The 18,409-nt window shown below is 46.0% G+C and overlaps 1 protein-coding gene and 1 non-coding gene across 9 annotated transcripts in view; one reads left to right on the forward strand and one right to left on the reverse strand.

Moving 5' to 3' along the window:
* Positions 1-6,547: 6,547 nt before the first annotated feature.
* RAPGEF5 (Rap guanine nucleotide exchange factor 5) overlaps positions 6,548-18,409 on the reverse strand; it is a 237,837-nt gene continuing 225,975 nt past the window's right edge. For 5 of the 8 annotated variants that reach the window (XM_067042648.1, XM_067042644.1, XM_059074040.2 and 2 more), the window contains exon 26: positions 6,548-17,557. In XM_067042648.1, the coding sequence (XP_066898749.1) occupies positions 17,439-17,557 (119 nt within the window). In that variant the 3' untranslated portion in view covers positions 6,548-17,438. The remainder of the gene's footprint in view (positions 17,558-18,409) is intronic. The other 3 variants (XR_010842255.1, XR_010842254.1, XR_010842256.1) reach the window with 3 other exon arrangements.
* On the forward strand, positions 6,589-6,789 carry LOC131763152 (small nucleolar RNA SNORA73 family). Its single transcript, XR_009337544.1, has one exon. It is a non-coding gene; the product is annotated as a small nucleolar RNA SNORA73 family (small nucleolar RNA).

The following is an 18,409-nucleotide window of genomic DNA, read 5'->3' on the forward strand; positions in this document are numbered from 1 at the left end:
CTAATTTTTAAAAAATTAGCTTTATTGAGAAATAATTTACAAACAATAAAATTACCAGATTGAAATGTACAATTTGTTGAGCTCTGAGAAATGTACATACTAAAAACACTACCATAATTATGATATAGAATATTTCCATCTCCCCAAAATGTTCCTGTCTAGCCTGTTTAGGCTGCTATAACAAAATACCAAAGAGTGGGGGGCTTGTAAAGAACATACACTAATTTCTCCCAGTTTTGGAGGCTGGGAAGTCCAAGATCAAAGTGCCGGTATGGTCAAGTTCTAGCAAAGGCCTGCTTCCTGGTTCATAGCTGGTACCTTCTCTCTGTAACCTCACACAGTGAAAGGGGCTAGGGAACTCTCTGGAGCCTCTTTTATGCAGCATGAATCCCATTCATACGGGCTCTGCCCTCATGTCCTAATCACCTCCCAAGGGCCCCACCTCCTAAGACCATCAACTTTGAGAGTTAGGATTCAACATATGAATCTGGGGTGGTGGAGGCCACATTCAGACCACAGGAGTTTTCTTGTGCATCTGTACCTTCGATACATTCCTCTAATCCCTGGCCCCTAACAGTGATCTAATTTCTGTCTCTATAACTGTACCTTTTCTAGAATGTATATAAATTATATCGTATGTAGTCATTAGGTCTAATGTCTTTCACTTATAGCATTATGTTTTGATATTCATCCACATTGTGCTTATCAGTAGTTTGTCACTTTTTATTGCTGAATGATTTCCTAATCTATGTATATACTGTAATTTGTTTATCCATTTACCAGTTGGTAAATATTTGGGTGGCTTCAGTTTTTGGCTCTTATGACTAAGTCATCTACAGACATTTAAGGACAAGTCTTTGTCTTTTTTGTGTGTGTGTGGTACACGGGCCTCTCACTGTTGTGGCCTCTCCCGTTGCGGAGCACAGGCTCCAGACGCACAGGCTCAGCGGCCATGGCTCACGGGCCCAGCCGCTCCGCGGCATGTGGGATCTTCCCGGACCGGGGCACGAACCCGTGTCCCCTGCATCGGCAGTCAGACTCGCAACCACTGCGCCACCAGGGAAACCCCCAAGTCTTTGTCTTGACATATCTTTTTATCTCTCTTAAGTAAATATCTATGAGTGGCAGTGCTGAATCGAATGGTAAGGATCTGTTAAACTTTATAAGAAACTGCCAAACTGTTTTCCAAACTGGCTGTACCATGTTGCATTCCCACCAGCAATGTAAGGGAGTTCCAGTTACTCCACATCCTTGCCAGCACTGGTTTTATCTTATAGGTCCTCTCTTATCAGAGTCTGATGATTCTTCATTTTAAACTTTCCCTTTTTAACCTCCTGTGTAGTTTTAAGCTACAGATTGGATGCACGCAAATTGATACAGATTTTAAACCATGAATTCAATTTCTTCAGTTGATATAGGACTATCATGTTATCTATTTCTTTTTTTTTTTAAGTCTACTGAATTTGTTACAATATTGCTTCTATGTTTTGGCTTTTTGGCTGTGAGGCATGTTGGATCTTGCTCCCCGACAAAGGATTGAACCCACATCCCTTTTATTGGAAGGCAAAGTCTCAACCGCTGGACCACCACAGAAGTCCCTTATCTATGTCTTCGTGGTAAGCCTTGTTAGTTTATGTTTTTAAAGGTATTTGTTGGGGAGTGACGTCATCAAAATGGCAGAATAGAAGTTTTCTACTATATTCCCCCCAAAGAACACCAATCTGACAATCATTCACATATCAGACAGACTTTGTGGAAGTCCAGGAGTCCAGCAGAGAAGTTCCAGCACATCACTGGAGGGAAAAAAAAAAGTTCCCAGATTGGACACATCAAAGAGGGTAAGAGGAACAGCTGACTTGACCTGCCTCATGCCTCCCCCGGGTAGCTGAGCTCAGGGGCCAGAGAGCCTTTCTCCGCCTGTGATTTCTCCTGTGGGAGAAAGTGAGTGTGTGAGTGAGTGCCTGGATTCCCCAGCTGTGTGGACGCTGCCAGAGAGGCTCATTTCATCCAGAGCTCTAAGTCAGGAGCTACACACATGGACAAACTTTTAGCTAGACTAACTAAAAAAAAAAAAAAAAAAAAGAGAGAAGACTTAAATAAATAAAATCTGAAACGAAAGAGGAGATATTACCACTAACTCACCACAGAAATACAAAGGATCATAAGAGATAATGACGAATAATTACATGCCAGCAAATTAGATAACCTAGAAGAAATGGGTCAATTCCTAGAAATTGACAACCTACCAAGACTGAATTATGAAGGGATAGAAAATATGAACAGACCAGTAATGAGTAAAGAGATTGAATCAGTAATCAAAAACCTCCCAACAAAGAAAAGTCCAGGATGAGACGATTTCACTAGTGAATTCTACCAAATATTTAAAGAAGAATTAACACCAGTCGTTCTCAGACTCTTCCAAAGGACTGAAAAAGAGCGAACACTCCCAGGTTCATTTTACGAGGCCAGTATTACTCTGGCCAGACAAGGCCACTACAAGTTAAGAAAACGACAGGCCAATATGCCTGATGAATACAGATGCAAAAATTTCACTAGCATATTAGCAAACCTAATTCAAAAGCACATTAAAAGGATCATATACCCTGATCAAGTGGGATCTATCCCTGGGATGCAAGCATGGTTCAACATCTGCAAATCAGTAAATGTGATACACCACGTTAATATACACATAGACCAAAGCAATTGTCAAAGTACTGTAAGAGCTTGCTGAAGTTGCAATGGAAATACAAAAGATGGCCACATGGTCCAAGTGGACGGAGAGGGAGGGAGCAAGGGGAGAGGGGTCAGATCAGATATAGATTTCCAGAGAAAGTGAAATCTAAGAAGAAATGTAAAGGATGGATACAGACCAGATAGATGAAGAGAAATAAAAGAATCTTCTATGCCAATAATTCTCAATCCTGGCTGTATGTTTTATTTTTTTAAAATAATATATGTAATTTTGAGGTCTGTGAGTGAAGAATCTATTCCAGGCCTCTCTCCTTGGCTTGTAAATGGCTGTTTTCTCCCTGTGTCTTCACACCATCTTCCCTCTGTGAATCAGGGTGCATAAAAAATGAGATGAGACTTGTCCCTATTTCCCCTTCTTATAAGGGTATCAGTCATATTGAGTTAGGGGCCCCATCCTGCTACAATATGACCTCGTCTTAATGAATTACATCTTCAATGACCCTATTTCCAAATAAGATCACATTCTGAGGTACTGACGGTTAGGACTTCAACATATGCATTTGTGGAGCTAACAGTCCAACCCATAAAATGTGTATGGTAGCAATTATCAATTTACAATTTCATGTCTTTGAGAAGAAAATCTCCCGAATCCTAGCTTTAGGAAGCAGATGACATTACCCCAGTGGTTTCTGGACAGTGTGCCACCACATTCTGTACAACGGGATGCACAACTGAGCCTCCTCTGATGCCTTTCTTTGCCTTTCTCTGAAGATGTACCCACTCTGGTGACATGGCAGATGAAGTGCTCAGTTGAGTGAATCTCAAGTTGCAGAAAAGAACAGGTGATGGTCTGTATGAAGTTATCTCAAATTGGCTACAGAGAAAGACTGGTCACTTACCAAATGCTGGATAACTCTGCCTTGTAGATACAGAAGGAATCCCAGTGGAGAAGAAAGCAAGAAATACTGAGAGAATATTGCAAAACTGATTTTTTAAAAGTATTTTAAAACTTGCCCTCCTAAACTGGTATCTGCTTATACCTCCATTCACTGTACTGCCTCAGGCACAAAAATATTGAACACTACTGCTGCATTAAATGACCTGTTAGATGAAAAGATTAAACGGTTGGCTCTCAGGTGATTTGGGGGCACTGCTGAGCTCTCATCCTGCTCTTGAGGTCTTGCTTTGGCTGCCTGCCACTCAGACAGCCTCAAAACCCAGCATCCAGGGCAGTTTGGAGATGCTTACTCAAGAGGGATTGGGTCTGATCTGGGACGCTGAGAGAAAGTTTTACAGATTAATTTATTTCCATAGGGCAGAAGAGGCTCGGCTGCCTTGCAAGCATGCGAGCCACTAGATGGCGCTCCATGCTCATACGGAATCTGCCAGAATTAGCATCTCCAGAGTCTGGCAGGCTTCCAGGACTGGCTTATCCTTTGGGCATCACAGGCACAGGGCCTAAGGCCTACCATACCTTCAGAAACCCATGGAAGTATTTTAGTTTCTTCTAAAATCACGAGAAAACAAAGAATAGAATACTCCCTGATTATATTCAACTTTATACAGTGCAGTGGTTAAATATACTTTCATAGGTATAAATACTTATATGTACACATGTATATTATTATTATTATTTCTAGTGCAGGAAGGGGCTCATGAAGACAAAATGTCTAGGGCCCACAAAAGTCATAGTATGGCCCTGTTTCCCTGCATCACATCTGGAGTATTGATCAAAAATGTCACTGAAATTGAATGTAGTTCCAGGGCACACCTCTCCTTGTGGACGTCTTTCAAGATGCATGCATTCATAAACTTATTTAACTCAACAGATTTGTTCTCAGTCACATGTCCTCTTGATTTTACCTCCCAAATCCCTCTCCAGTCAGTCACCTTCCCTGCACACCTATGCTGCCACCTTAGTCCGGGGCACTGGAACCTTCTCTTGGACTTTGACACCAGCTTCCTACTGGCCTCTCTGCCTCCAGGCCCTTCTCTAAGCAGCCAGGGTCATTTCCCAAAAATCAAATCTGATCATGTCAGGTTTTTTGCTCTCATCTAAAACCTGCCATGACTCTCCACCGCCTACAGTAGTGGTCTCTCAAACGGGGTATGTGTGCTTGAGGAAGCAGACAAGACAACTTGTTGGAGCATAGAGAGAAAACAGAACTTCTACTTGTATTTACCTTTTATCTGCTTCTTTAAACATTTCTGGTTTTTTGTATGCTTTATTTATTTACACAACACATGTGCATTACTTATACATAAGTATACAGGTACTGGGAAAGGTGTCGGTTTTCAACCTTTTTTTCCACCAGAAGGATGCATCATTGAAAGTGTTCGGAAACTTTCGAAATGACGTCCAAGCCTTTTCGAATTGCACACAGGGCCTTTTCGAGATGAATCAGACCGACGTTTAGGATCTTCTCTGCTTGCTCTAGTCACACAGAACACCCCTTAAGCGCTCAAAGCTCTTAAGCTTTCCTGCATTTACAAATATTTCCAGCATAGGCTGCACCTCCCTAGTCAGCATCCTCATCGGACCAAGTCCAGCTCCCCGCTCAGCAGCCAGCCCCTGGCTCCTGCCCTCTGCCGCCGCCTCTCCTGGCTCCTCTCAGCAGCCCTGCTCTCCCATGTGCCGCCTTAGCGATAGCCTATTTATTTGTTTACGTTTTTTCTTTTTCCTTTCATCTTGTGATGAGTCGTGTGGGTGGGTGTCTGGCTGGGTGCGCATGTATCCACAAAGGGGTTGTGTTGATAAAGCAGCTATTAGATGCTGGGCCCTGGGCTAGGCCCTACCTAGGTGTCATTTCAGTTCACCTCTCATGTAGATGACCAGCTTCTCCCAGTTTGCATGGAACTTTCTAGGTTTTAGCTCTGAAAGTCCTGCGTCCTAGGAAACTCCTCAGTCTCAGGGCAAATCGGGATGGTTGGTCACCCAATACAATAATCCCATTATACCCGTGAGAAAACTAAGGCTCAGAGAAGTTATCAAAACTTAGCTAAGCTCACAAAGCTAATTAGCACTGGGACGTGGCTGTGTCCCTCAGAAAGTCAGCACTCTTTCCACCATAGCATGTCGCCTCTTCGTGGGCGGGGACCGCGTCTTATTCAACTTTGCGTCTTCATGCCTGTCATGATTCCTGCATACATGAAATAGTTGATGGATGAGTGAATGAATGAATGAATGAATGATTGAGTGAACTCTCCAATAGAGAATCCAAACAGCTGTTACATGGTGACATAGTGAAGCAAGCGGTGTCTCCTCCCTCTCTGTGATTCTACCTCATCTCAGAATGTAAGAGAATTGGGCTCAGAGAGCATAAATGACTTGCCCAAGGTCACAGTTCCTGGAAGAATGCGGGGCAGGGACCAGAACTCAGGTTTCCTGACTCACACTCCAGGGATCTTTCTACTGAAACATTGAATGAAATAAACCAAAGGGCAGAGGAAATAGTGAGAGAAAACTGGGCTATTTTTTAACATCTAACTGAAGACGCTAAGCAGCTCTGAATTGCCAGAATTTGCATCAAAAAACTCCTAAGATTGGGAACTTTTCTTAAAAGAAAAGAAGCATAACGCTGTCAAAAAAGAGTGCCTCCAAATGAACTTATCTACGAAACAGAAACAGACTCACAGATACAGAGAACAGACTTGTGGTTGCCAAGGGGGAGAGCACTGGGGAGGGGATGGAGTGGGAGTTTGGGGTCAGCAGATGCAAACTATTACATATGGAATGGATAAACAACAAGGTCCTACTGTAGAGCACAGAGAACTATATTCAATATCTTGTGATAAACCATAATGGAAAAGAATATGAAAAAGAATATATATATATATATATATATATATATATATATATATAAAACTGAATCACTTTGCTGTAAAGCAGAAATTAACACAACGTTATAAATCAACTATACTTCAATAAAATAAAGTTAAAAACAAACAAGAAGAGTGCCTCTCTGCCGAATGATGTACAGTCCTTTTCCACAACGTTGGAGATGAAGCCGGGCCTTGAGTCTGCGCCTGCATATTCCTACAGCTTCTCAGAGTCCTGTGGACAATGACTGAGGAGATAAACCATGCAGCGAGACATCTAGTATACCAAAATTTAAAAGTGAAATAAGATTGTTATGTATGAATCTAATTCATTTTTGTCCTTTAAAAAAAAAAAAAAAAAAGAGTGCCTCCATGTCGAGAGGGCTGAGTACCAGAGCATGAAATACAGCAAGTGCCATATTTGTCATCCAGAGGGAGCCTTTGTTCTTGTCAATCCTCCCCACTGTGACCCAGAAACAGTCAAGCCTTGGGCCCACAACAACCTGGCATCTCCAAAGTGGAAGGGCTATTTGGAGAACCAGTGGCCAGGCACTGCCAGCCAGAGAAGGGGCAATGCCCCACACCCACCTCCTGCACCACTCTGAAATGCCCATTTATCTCCATGCTTTATGGGCGTCTTTTGGCTTCCAGGCCGTGTTTGTGCTTTGTCCCTGGCCTTTATTGACCCCTTTGATTCTGTGGGGAAGCTCAGCCCCGGGCAAACGGGAATTTCAATGCACAATGGAAATCACGGGTTCCTCTAGGGCCGCTGGCTGATCCCAGCCTCCTGACCCTGTCTTTTCCAGAGAAGCTGTGGCCCCAACCCTGCCTGTGCCAAAGAATAAAAGGAGCCCAGTGGCGACCACTGGGGCCAATGCGAGTGACCGAGGGGACTTGCCCTTCTGTTCCTTCTGGGTTTGCCCTTAAGGCTCTTTCCTGGGAAAGAAGGGGAGGGAAGGAAATGAAGCTTTGTCTTTGCATTCTGTCCTCCCCGACCCCAAACTGGGGCGGCAGGCTGCCCACTGAAGCCACACCTGGTAATGTTCCAGTTGCTTATTTATGGCTGGGGAAGCAGGGTTGCTCAGCCACTGAGAGAGGGAGGGAAATGCTCAGCCCTCGTGGCATCTGGGAGTGGTCAAAGTGTAGCCCTGGCAGGACTGTTGGGGTGACGATGCAGGGGTGAAGGCTGAGCAGAGGACAAGGATTCTCAGTACCCCTCTCAGCGATAGTGTCGTTGCTGAGCAGGGCTCAGCTAATGCCTCCCCTGGTCTCCGCTGAACTGTGGACAGTGTTCAGAGCCTCGAGGAAGAATGTGACAATGGTGGCCCGGGGCCCCTGGACTGATTGCTGCTGGCGCAGACCTCAGGCCTGGCTTACCTGGAACCTGCTCTGGGACAGGGGACTTGGATTTACCCTGCAATAAGCATTCAGGAACGTGCTGGGGTCACTACCAGCTCCACGGACAGGCAAACACCACAACACTGGGAGGGGCCAAAACGACCTCGCTGAGGCTCGCCCTCCTTTCAGGTCTTCTCAGCAAGGCTGTGTTAGCATCCTGGTGTCGCTATGACAGAGTCCCACAAACTGGGCGCCTAAAACAACAGAAGTGTATTGTCTCGCCGTTCTGGAGGCTGCAAGGTGTTCGCAGGGCTGGTTCCTTCTGAGGGCTCTGAGGGAAGGGTCTGTTCCAGGCCCCTCCCTTGCCTTGGAGATGGCTTTCTCCCTGTGTGCATCTCCAGATTCAACATTCTTGTAAGGACACCGGTCCAACCTGATGGCTCACACCAAAAGAACTCCATTTTAACTTGATAACCTCTGTAAAGACCCTGTCTCCAAATAAAGGCACACTCTGAGATCGTGGGGGTTAGGACCTTAACACGTGAGTTTCGAGGGGACCTGATTCAACCCATAACAAAGGTCTTTCCTGGCAACCGTATCAAACGTTTCCCCCCTCTTCCTGGCACTCTGCAATCCTCTTCCCTGCTTTAGCTTTTTTTCTTTAGGAACTTCTTAACTTCTTATCATCTGATGTACAAGTACATATTTTCCTTATCTGTCTTATTGTTTCTAACTGGATTGAAACTCCATGAAGGCAGGGATCTTTGTTCTGTTCGTGGCTGTTTTCCCATCACCGAAAATAGTACCTGGCACATAGCAGGTGCTCAAAAAATATACATTTGATGGAGTTGATGAAGTTTGTTGCAGATTAATAGGTTACTAATGACCGAGAGGGGGCGGGGCTGCTGGTTGATTTAAAGGAAGTTAAACATTGGCAAGTGTAACCTCAGGCCCAGGGTGAGCTGTCCCTTCTTCTATTGGCCTCCCCTGCTTTCCTGCCTTAAAAAGGGGACTTCATCTCCAGCCAGGGCTCAGAGTCTAGGCTCAGCCTTTTCGTGCTCACACCAACTGACTCTAAACAAAACCAGAGAAAATTTTCCCAACTGCAGAGGACACAAGCACAGAACAGTGAGCACTGGTCCGTCTCAGTTTCAGGTCAGAATTAGGATGCTTCTGTGTTGCTGCCAGGAAACCTGAAGCTTGTGAGGGGAGCTGCCGTCCTGGAGTTCCCGGGCCTGGGGTCCAAGCAGAGGGACAACGTGGAAAGGGGTGGAGTGGGACCAAGGAAAAGGCCTTCCGGGAGCTTCAAGGAGCCCGCAGAGGTCACGGCCCTTGATCAGATGTGCGCAGGCTCCAGGTCTGCTCAGCCTTTCTTCTTCCTGGTCAATATGTTAATGACAATGTTAAGACTAACAACACCGTTACCCCAGTTGTGCAGGCTGTATCAGACATCTTCCTTCAGATCAATCGGCAAACATTTAGGGAGTCATTGCTTTGTCCCAGTGTTGAGCAAAGCACGTGGGGATTCAGAAGGCAATCTCACGTTTGCATCTCACTTCAGTGCATACAGAGGACTCTCACATGCGCTGTCTGTTTCATTCACACAGCTGCCTGGTGGCAAAGACGTTGCTCATTATCTTGGTGGACAATCGAGAGAACTGAGGATGAGAAGTTATGGGCCCACAGCAGAGTAGAAATGTGGGTGCAGATCTTCTGGCATGCATCCAGATTCATCCTCATCAATAGCTATCATAGATCATTTTCATTGAGTGTCTACTATGTACCAAGCATTGTACTAAGGGTGTTACATCCATGTCCTCATTTTATTTCTCATACAACCTTGTAAGGGAGGAGGCATATGAACCCCCATTTTCTGAGGTGCAGAAACAGCAGCTAAGATCAAGGTGGAAACTTTCACCAGTTCTCCCAACTCTACAATGCCTGAGCCTGATTTGAACCTGGCAGTCTGGCCTCAGAGGCTACACTGTTAACCCTTTTCCTCACCCTCGAGGCAGCCCATGTAGGATGGGCGGAGAGGTGCTGCATTGTGGGACCTGCTGTAGGAATTCAGACGGGGATAAGGGGGTTCAGCGGGGGATGGGGTCCTCCAGGAGCGCTTGGGGGTGGACGTGCCTTCCTTGGGGGGTAGGGAAGGGGGGTGGAAGAGAGAAGAGCCTGGCCAGACTTGAGTGCCGGGTCCAGGCGGGGTGCCTGGGAGAGAAGACAGCATGAGGCCAGGTTGTGGGAGCCCGGAACACAGTGACAGCAGAAAGGACGAGGTTCGCCTTCCCTGGGGACCTTCCTTACCCCTCGAGAGGCGGCAGCCAGCTTAGTCCTCGGTAGCAGGCCCTGCTGCGTTGACTCCAGGGCTTTATTTGGCTGTTTACTGCAGCAGGCCTTGATCTCTGATAGGACTGTGGAGTCAGCACCAGGCACAGGACGGGGAAGGGGCGAGGCGCTCCTTTCCGGCCTAGTCCACCGCCTTTCCCTTCCAGCTGGGGCCCAGCCCAGGTCAGCGGAATACAAAGGACCATGAACAGTTCTTTCTTCCCACATCAGCCAAGTCACTTCCTGAAACAAAACCAAACCAATTATCTCTAGCAATCGCAGATCTGCACCAGTTTTCTTAACAGCCAGGGGCTGGAAGGGATCTTAAAGGTCTTCTCTCAGAGCCTTCATCTGATGATCGAATTGCTAGCTGGTTTTAGGTCTGTCTGCACAGCTCTGGTAGGAAAGAGCTCGTGACCCTCAAGGCGATTCTGGTGGCCTGGGCAAAGCCAGTCAGAGCCCCTGCCCCAACCCCAGCTAGCTCTGAATACTTCCCAGTCTGGCTTCAAGATTTCACATCTGAAAAGGAACAAATAAGTCCCACATACACTGATTTATTTAGCAAATGTTTGGTGCATGTTTCTACCTTTTTTTTTTTGGCCACTGCCACACAGCATGAGGGATCCTTAGCTTCCCAACCAGAAACTGAACCCATGTCCTCTGCAGTGGAAGCGTGGAGTCTTAACCACTGGACCGCCAGGGAAGTCCCAGATGCATGTTATTTTCAGCTGGCATTCTTACTGGTATGAATCAGTGAATCTCCCCGAGTAGAACAGCAGTTTCAAGGGAATGCCAAGTTATTCTTCTCCTGGAGGCATCGTCCCAATCTCTTTGGCACTGGACAGATAAGTAGAGGCCAGAATGTGAACTTGCATGCTATTGAGGTTTGATTCTATAGCTTGGAAGTTGCTGCTGAAGGATTTTGAGCTAGGGCAGACACGATCAGATCTGTATTTTAGAAAAAAACCCAAATTTGACAGGGGAAATTTAGACTTAAAGGGAGGAAGCCTAGGTAGACAGTTACTGTAATGATTAAGTAATGGATAGTGAATGCCTGACCTCATGCAGGGCAAGTGGGGACAGAGCAGCTGGTGGAGAACTTGATGAGCAAGGGGTGTTGGACATGAGGAATCAAGACAGTTCATTCCCATGGTTTGAACTTGGCCGTCACTGGCCATACAAGGTTTTCCAGGAGAAAGGGATTTACCTGTTATGAGACACCAAAGAGCCACCACCGTTGCTGTAGAACTTGGGAAAGATCTTGCCACTGTCTTAATTCTCGCAGGTGGGCTCACTGGTTTTGAGCCTTCAATCTCTCTGCTGCATTGGGTTTTTTTGTTTGTTGTTGGTTTTTTTTTTTTTTTTTTTTTGGTCGGGACCCTCAAGACCGAGGTGACCACTGCACGGATTTTCTCAGAAAGTAACTATTTTCACTCAAGTTCTAACTAGAGATTATAGCCTCTAACCCTCTAACCACACACAGACAACTTGGGAACCTCTAAACTTCCCAGAGTAGGAAAGGGGCCTTCGGGAGAAGCGGGCTCAATACCACTTCCCAGGGTTGCATCACAGGTGAGCAAGGCTCCATGGTGGCGTCTGCCTTAGGGTCTTCTCTATTAAGGCGCACCTGCTGCCTTGAGGAGCAGGGATGCTTTACTGAAGGACATCAGCAAGTCTAAAGCTTTAGGACTTTCATTCATTTAAAGTCATAAATGAAAACAAATACACAAGTGGCTCACTGGGGTCCAGAAGACTTCGAAGAACTGGACCAGACCTGGAGCTCTCATCCTCCAAAATCTGATTTTGTAGCTAGTGCACCAGGACCAGAAAGTTCATTTTGAGGTTTGCTAGAACAAGAACCAGCATCTGAGTCTGAGGGAGCCTTCAACTTCCCAGTATGGACAATCCCAGGGAAGAAAATCTCCAAGAATCCTGAGCAATGGGAATGTCCCTTTTCCCTCCGATTCCCTTCTGAAGCTGGAGCCTAGGGCTTCCATTCTCCCCTCGTCTCCTGCTCTGCTCCAGATCCAGGCCTGAGCCCACAGATGTAGTGATGATGGGCCAGAACGAAGCAGCCAAGCTCAGTGGTCCTCCTCTCTCTGCTCCCCAGTTTCTGAGAGCCCGTTCCCCCGCTTTGCCATCTCTTCCCATTTTCCCTTGTTACACAGAGCACCCCTTCCTAGTGATCAAGAACCCAAGAAAATCATCTGGTCTTTACCTTTTTCCACATAAACCCTAGCCCTTTGCATGGATAGAGGACAGCCGGTGGTTTCATCCATTAGGTAATGTGCAAAGTCAGTACTATCGCCCCGACGTGGACTGAGGGAAAGAAAGCAGTGTCCTGGAGACTGTATTAGTCAGCTTCGTTGAAATTCCACCCGGGGAGTCACCCACCCCCGCCCTGCCACCCAACTGCAGTGGCTTCTAATGATGATGTTTTATTTCTCACTCAAGTGACACATCCTTCACAAGCTGGAGAGCCCAGTGGATGGAGACACCTTTACTTGGACACTGCGGGTCTCCTAGCAGAGGAGACATGGCAGACACAGGTTACCTCAAAGCTTCGGTCTCCAAGCCACGCAGGTTGCTTCTCCCCGTTTTTCACTGGACAGAGGAAGACATTTAGCCGGTTCTCAGCTCAACATGGTGAGCGACATAATCCTCTTGCAGGGAGAGGGATATCAGCACATGCCGAAGGCCAAGCTTGACATCAATGGGTGGGATGGATAATTCTTCCGGAGGGATGGGGAGAGAAGAGTTTAAACGATAAGTCTACCCCAGTGTATACGACCCTCGTCTTTCCATGCCAGTAGAGCATCATTACCACCCCTTTGCTTCACTGTCCCACCTGTAGCTTTTGTCCTGCTTCTAGGCCAGGCCTAGGGCATCACCACCAGGGCTTGGAGGTTGCCTCAGTGTCTGGGCTGGTAAGGAAGGCAGAGTACGTGGTCCCACTTGAGTGGGGTGAGGAAATGACAGGGGTTGTTGGAGTCTCCAAATCCCAGAATATGATGCCATTTCCAGGGTCTTTAGGTTCTACAATAACTCAATGGCGGCACAAGTGATTTAGGCTTCCGTGGGTCGCCTGAGAATCTCTTCACCTACTTGTAACGCTGTCAGCAAGTATATGATTTCTGAGTTCCAAACATCTGAGCATAATATGCTGCCAGAACACAGGCTACAGAGCCCCCAAACATCACAAAGCAAGAAGCTCTGAGGCAAGAATAGTGTCTTTAACATAATCTTATATTTGGAAAAGCAGTTTTTAAAAAAAAACACTTGAAAATACAAGATAAGGTAACAGTGACTTATATATGTTTTCACCTTATATTGCTTGGCCATTTTTACATATAAATTATTGCTTACTAGCTTTGATAAATACATAGCACAGTCATATATACAGCAGAAAGCATGAAATATGAGAAAGAAAATACTGTTAATGGCAATTCTGGTAATTCCACAAATGTTTCATATTTACCAGCTCTTCTAATGGTGGAAAACTACAAAGTGTAGTCCCTGAGAAGTTAGGTAGCCGCCCTGATTGTGGGTTTTCTATCTCCTGTTAATGCAAGCTGATAATGTCACAGCGGTCCTAATTAATGATACATTAAAAGGCAAGAGTCCTTGCTTCTGGTCATCGATTTCATCCCAGTATTTGATAACAGTGTAATACGAATACAATAAATAGGCTATGCAAATAAATATTACTCTGCTAAAAAATGTTTAGTATATACAGCTTTGCTTATATAGTACATTTTCATCTAACTTTTTGGCAATTTTTTAAAAACTTTTTTCCAGCACTAGTTTTAAGCACAATGGCTCACTCGTTAATAAGCAGGCTGAAAATTTAAGGACATGTCTTTGAAGCATTTAAAAGAAATGCTATCCATGTTAGATCACCACGGTGGACCTGATCTTCCCCATTTTAATGTTTTTGCCTAGTTTCTGAGAAGCTCAGATTAGCTGTGCCATCTAGGGACACTTGGAACCTGTGGTGTGTGTGTGATGGCTGCAGCAAAACCACTGGGCAGGGGTCGGGACAGCAGTGAAAGCCCAACTCCAGGGATCAAACGTCACCAGCACCTTCTCTCTGATGCCACTGTGTCTCCCTACTTGGAGGTGAGTATGCATTAGTGCAACATCTCCCTACAAGCTGGGAGGTACGGGTTTTTACTTTGTCCCTATGCTTCTGAATTTAAGGTGTTCTCCACCCAACTTGCTTGTGGACAGGGGTCTAGGAAAATGAATTTATTCTAAAGAGATACTAGAATAAAGTGAACGCAGGCCATACTATGTATCACTACAACCACTTGGCAACTGTACAGATTATAACGAAGAGTGAAGTTATTATAAAACACTGTAGTCTTTGGAGCATCTGCAAATGTGTATGGAAAAATTTAAAAAATTTTTTTGAGTGGTTGTGATTTTGCCGATAGGAACTTGCCCTGTGCTAACTGCTAAGCAGGGCTGGTTTGCTGGAATGCTGACAAATCCAAAGACCCATAGGACTATCTGAAAATTGTGCCACAGCAAAGAGAACCCCCTTAGAAGTGCCCACGCACCCGTCGCTGGTGAAGGTCTCAGATGACAGGAGATTCTTCAGAGTGAATGGAGATTTCGTGCGATTGTGAAAATCTAACAGAGTCAGAAAGGAGCTTACAGGTCCTCCTGGCCACCCTTCTGGCCAGAACAAAACCTATTCCAAAGAGGCCTTGGCAGATCTATGCAGAGGGAATATGACGCATCCCTATTAACAGGGACCCTGCTTAAGTCCCCTACAGCCTGTTCACTTGGACAGCTCCAGACTCATTAGAAAGAGCTTCATGTTGAGCTACATCTGGTTCCCATGATTCTGCCTTGAATTCATTGATTCCGGATTCACATCTTCTCATTGCTTCTGAAATTTCTGAGAGCTGCTGCCTGGGAAACCTCTGCAGGTAGTTGTTAAATTTCAGGAAGATTTAGAGATTTTGACTTTCAGAAGACAGGGATGGAAAAGCACATCTAAACAAAACAAAATCCTCCTTTCCTTTTGCTGCCCCAAGAGCCACAAGACCATGGCTGGAGGAAACAGTGGGCAAGCGCCATTCTCTCCCAGTCTGTTTCCACCCATACCATGTGGGGTACTCTGACTGCACCCTCAAAACCTGTTTAGGTGTGGTGTACGTGTGGATTCGTTTGGCCATGCACACATTTGAGTTGAGTCTAAGCAGCAGGTGCTGTGCTAAAAGAGTTCTCCACTGGAGCAACTGCAATAGTTTTAGTTGGAGCAAGGTAGATCTAATGTGAATAACCATTTAAACTGTAAAACACAGAGACGATGTCAAAATGGCCTCGTAGGATGAGAACGGCCCAATGCTACTCCTGAGCATAGAGAGAAGACCAGAACACACACTGGTGCTGTAAGCCCACACCGTCCTCAGTAATTGCCAAGGGGACAGCTTTTCCAGTGTTTGATCAGCCACGAGAAAAGTCTCTTTTCCCTGGTTCTGATGGGTCTGATCTCCTCCAATGAGTCTCATTCCATTCCCAGTAGCCTGGGGCATTTCTCTGAGTGGACTAGCCCTGGATGGTGCCTTTCTATAAAGCCCTGTTAATGTTCAGGACTGAAGCTTGACATGCTGGGACAGACTCTCTTCCAAAGTCCTACCCCAAATTTGCTCCATGTGGCTCCTTCCAGTGATCTCTCAAGCTCAGTGTGGCTCCCGAGCCCAGGAAACAGCATTGCTATAAAGGTGTAAGAAAGCATTGGACACATCTCAGTAATGAGGTGCTGATGAGACAAGAAGAAGCAATTCTGTACAGGCACCAAGGAGAGGAGCAGGCAGGAGTGGTGAGAGGGGCACCAGAATCACATGTGTGGAAAATGAATGAACCTAACAGGCAAAGCAGGGCCCTTGTATTTTAGCAAAGTAACAAGGATCTAGCTGGCAGGGGTGGATTTCATTACTGTATCCCACAGGCTTTTTTGTTCATTTGAAGGTTGAGGGAAATCCTCTAACCAGTTCTTGAGAATAGCAAGAGGTCATATTTACTGTAGGAGCCCCAACCTGTAAAAAAGGGAATTAAAAGACTCTGAGACTTTGGAAAAAAAAAAAAAAGGCAAATTATAGAAAGGCTCCCTGCCTTGGTTGGGTGGTGGACTATAGGACTTCTAAGTGTCCAACATACATCAGACATTTGGATCTTTGGGGTTCTTTTCATTTGCTGAAAGCTGGGCAATCACCACTATTTTAACCCCTTGTTCTTCTCCAGGGAGTGCTAAGTGCTTCACACATCAAATCCCACTTAACCTCCCTGTATGGGCCGTTCTCATTGCAGAGTACAGGCATGAGGCTGCTGGAAGCAAGCAACACACGAGGGCGTCGCCAGGCACAAGAAGGCGGGCCTTTGTGACTGTCACCCCCAGAAACAGTTAAGAGTGCCTGCAAAGTGTCAGGCACTGTGCTTTTGTCAAAAAAATCGTATTGTACCCAAGAAGAGATGAGAGCCTGCTTGCACGTGGAAAGAAAATCCCCAGAAATTAAATGAGTCGATTTCTTAAAGGTGACTGTTCTTCCGTGTTGGCAAAGCAACTTAGGTTAACTTGCCTACAGTTGTGAATCAGTTGTGCAGAAACGAATTTCACCTGCAAGCATACATCACTAAGGGACTGTGGATGCCAAGAAATGCATGCCTTGACATTTCTCTTCTGGAGATCAGAGCAGGGATGCCAGCTGCCAGCCCTCACTAACTCCCTAGACACGAGTGGCTTTTGGTGATGTCATAGTTCATAAAGACAGAGACCGGTCCGTCTCCCTGGAAACCTAGAGATGCCATCACTGTCTTCAGGTGTTCAAACGAGCTCCTGCGTTGACAGCCTAGAAACAGTCATCTACTGCCAGGCAAAGTAAAACTCCTCCCAGGCTCACACATGCTCTTACTGAGATATCTGGTCACCGTATGTCAAGAGACGGTCTCTCGTCTTGACGCTGGCGCATCTCAAAAGTGAAAATTGGACTGGTTCTACAAGGTGATCCTACGAAACCAGACTTCTCCATTTTGGGAAAGCTTCTGCCTTCTCCTTCCAGCAGCAGCCTCTCCGCATCTCTGGCAGCTGACATCACTTCGTGAGCACGCTCTGGCTGGCTTTCCTGTGTATGTCTTGTGATACGCTGATAAAACTCAGCAACTTCTTTTCTCTCAGGAAAGCAACATGCTTGGCGCTGCCATCCCCGTAGCTCCCGGGGCTGCGGTTCCAGGGTGGCGAGGCGTTGGGGGGCTCACACCCGTGGCTCGATCCTGTGTGAGAGCGCAAACAGGGCCTGCTGGCTGTCAATGACGCACAGGTGATGAACGTAGGATTTTAACTGTGGGTGCTCTTTTGGAGATATGTCACCTCCTATTTGGGGGAAGGAAAAAAAGGCAGTCTCATGAGAGCAATAATGCTGTTTCTGAATACCAGTGAAACCCCACCTGAAGGCGTAGAGTAAATCCAGAAGGCAGACTCTCATTGGTCAGAATCCCAGAAGAGATGTCTTTATCCTAATCCCAGAGATGCTTTTTCAGCTCAGACCAGATGCCTCAGGTCAGGTAGACTGTCAAAATCTGTGTTCTACCAACATTGATAGAGCAATTTCTCCTAACATTATATAGTATTTAGTGATTGTTATTATCTCCCTCTACAGAACGTGAAACAGCACAGACCTAGCAGGTAAGTGGCACAGCAGTACCAGAACCCAGGCCATGAGGCCCCCAAGTCCACGGTCTCGGCTCCCACTCCATGCAGCTTGTCACAGTGACTGCCCCGTTAAATGGCTTTCACAGGCTCTTATATCTCAGGCTGGAACTGTCAGAAATCACTGCTAACCTGGTGACTGCATGGACACAATAGTTCTCTTTTTGATTTTGTATGTCCTTATTTTGGTAGGAAAATCTTTTGGTGTCCTTATTTTGGGGGTGGAAAGAATTAAGGGAACAATCAAATGAACGGATATCACAGAAGTGGACTAAAGGTTTGGTTTACAGGCAAAGCGGGTTCAGAAAGTGTGTGGATGGGGTAATGTCCACGCAGCGAAGGACAAAGCAAGGGAGTTTCTACTCCCAGACGCAGGGCAGTTAAAGGGCCACAAGAGGCTTTGGTGCACTGTGAGCCCGTGTGTGACATGCTGCTGACAGCTCTGATAAGGAACCAGACATAAAGTAGCCTGGGGGCAGGCCCACTTCCCATGGTCAGAAACAAACAAACAAACAG

Source organism: Kogia breviceps, chromosome 9 (assembly GCF_026419965.1).
Source record: "Kogia breviceps isolate mKogBre1 chromosome 9, mKogBre1 haplotype 1, whole genome shotgun sequence".
NCBI classification, from domain to species: Eukaryota; Metazoa; Chordata; class Mammalia; order Artiodactyla; family Physeteridae; genus Kogia; species Kogia breviceps.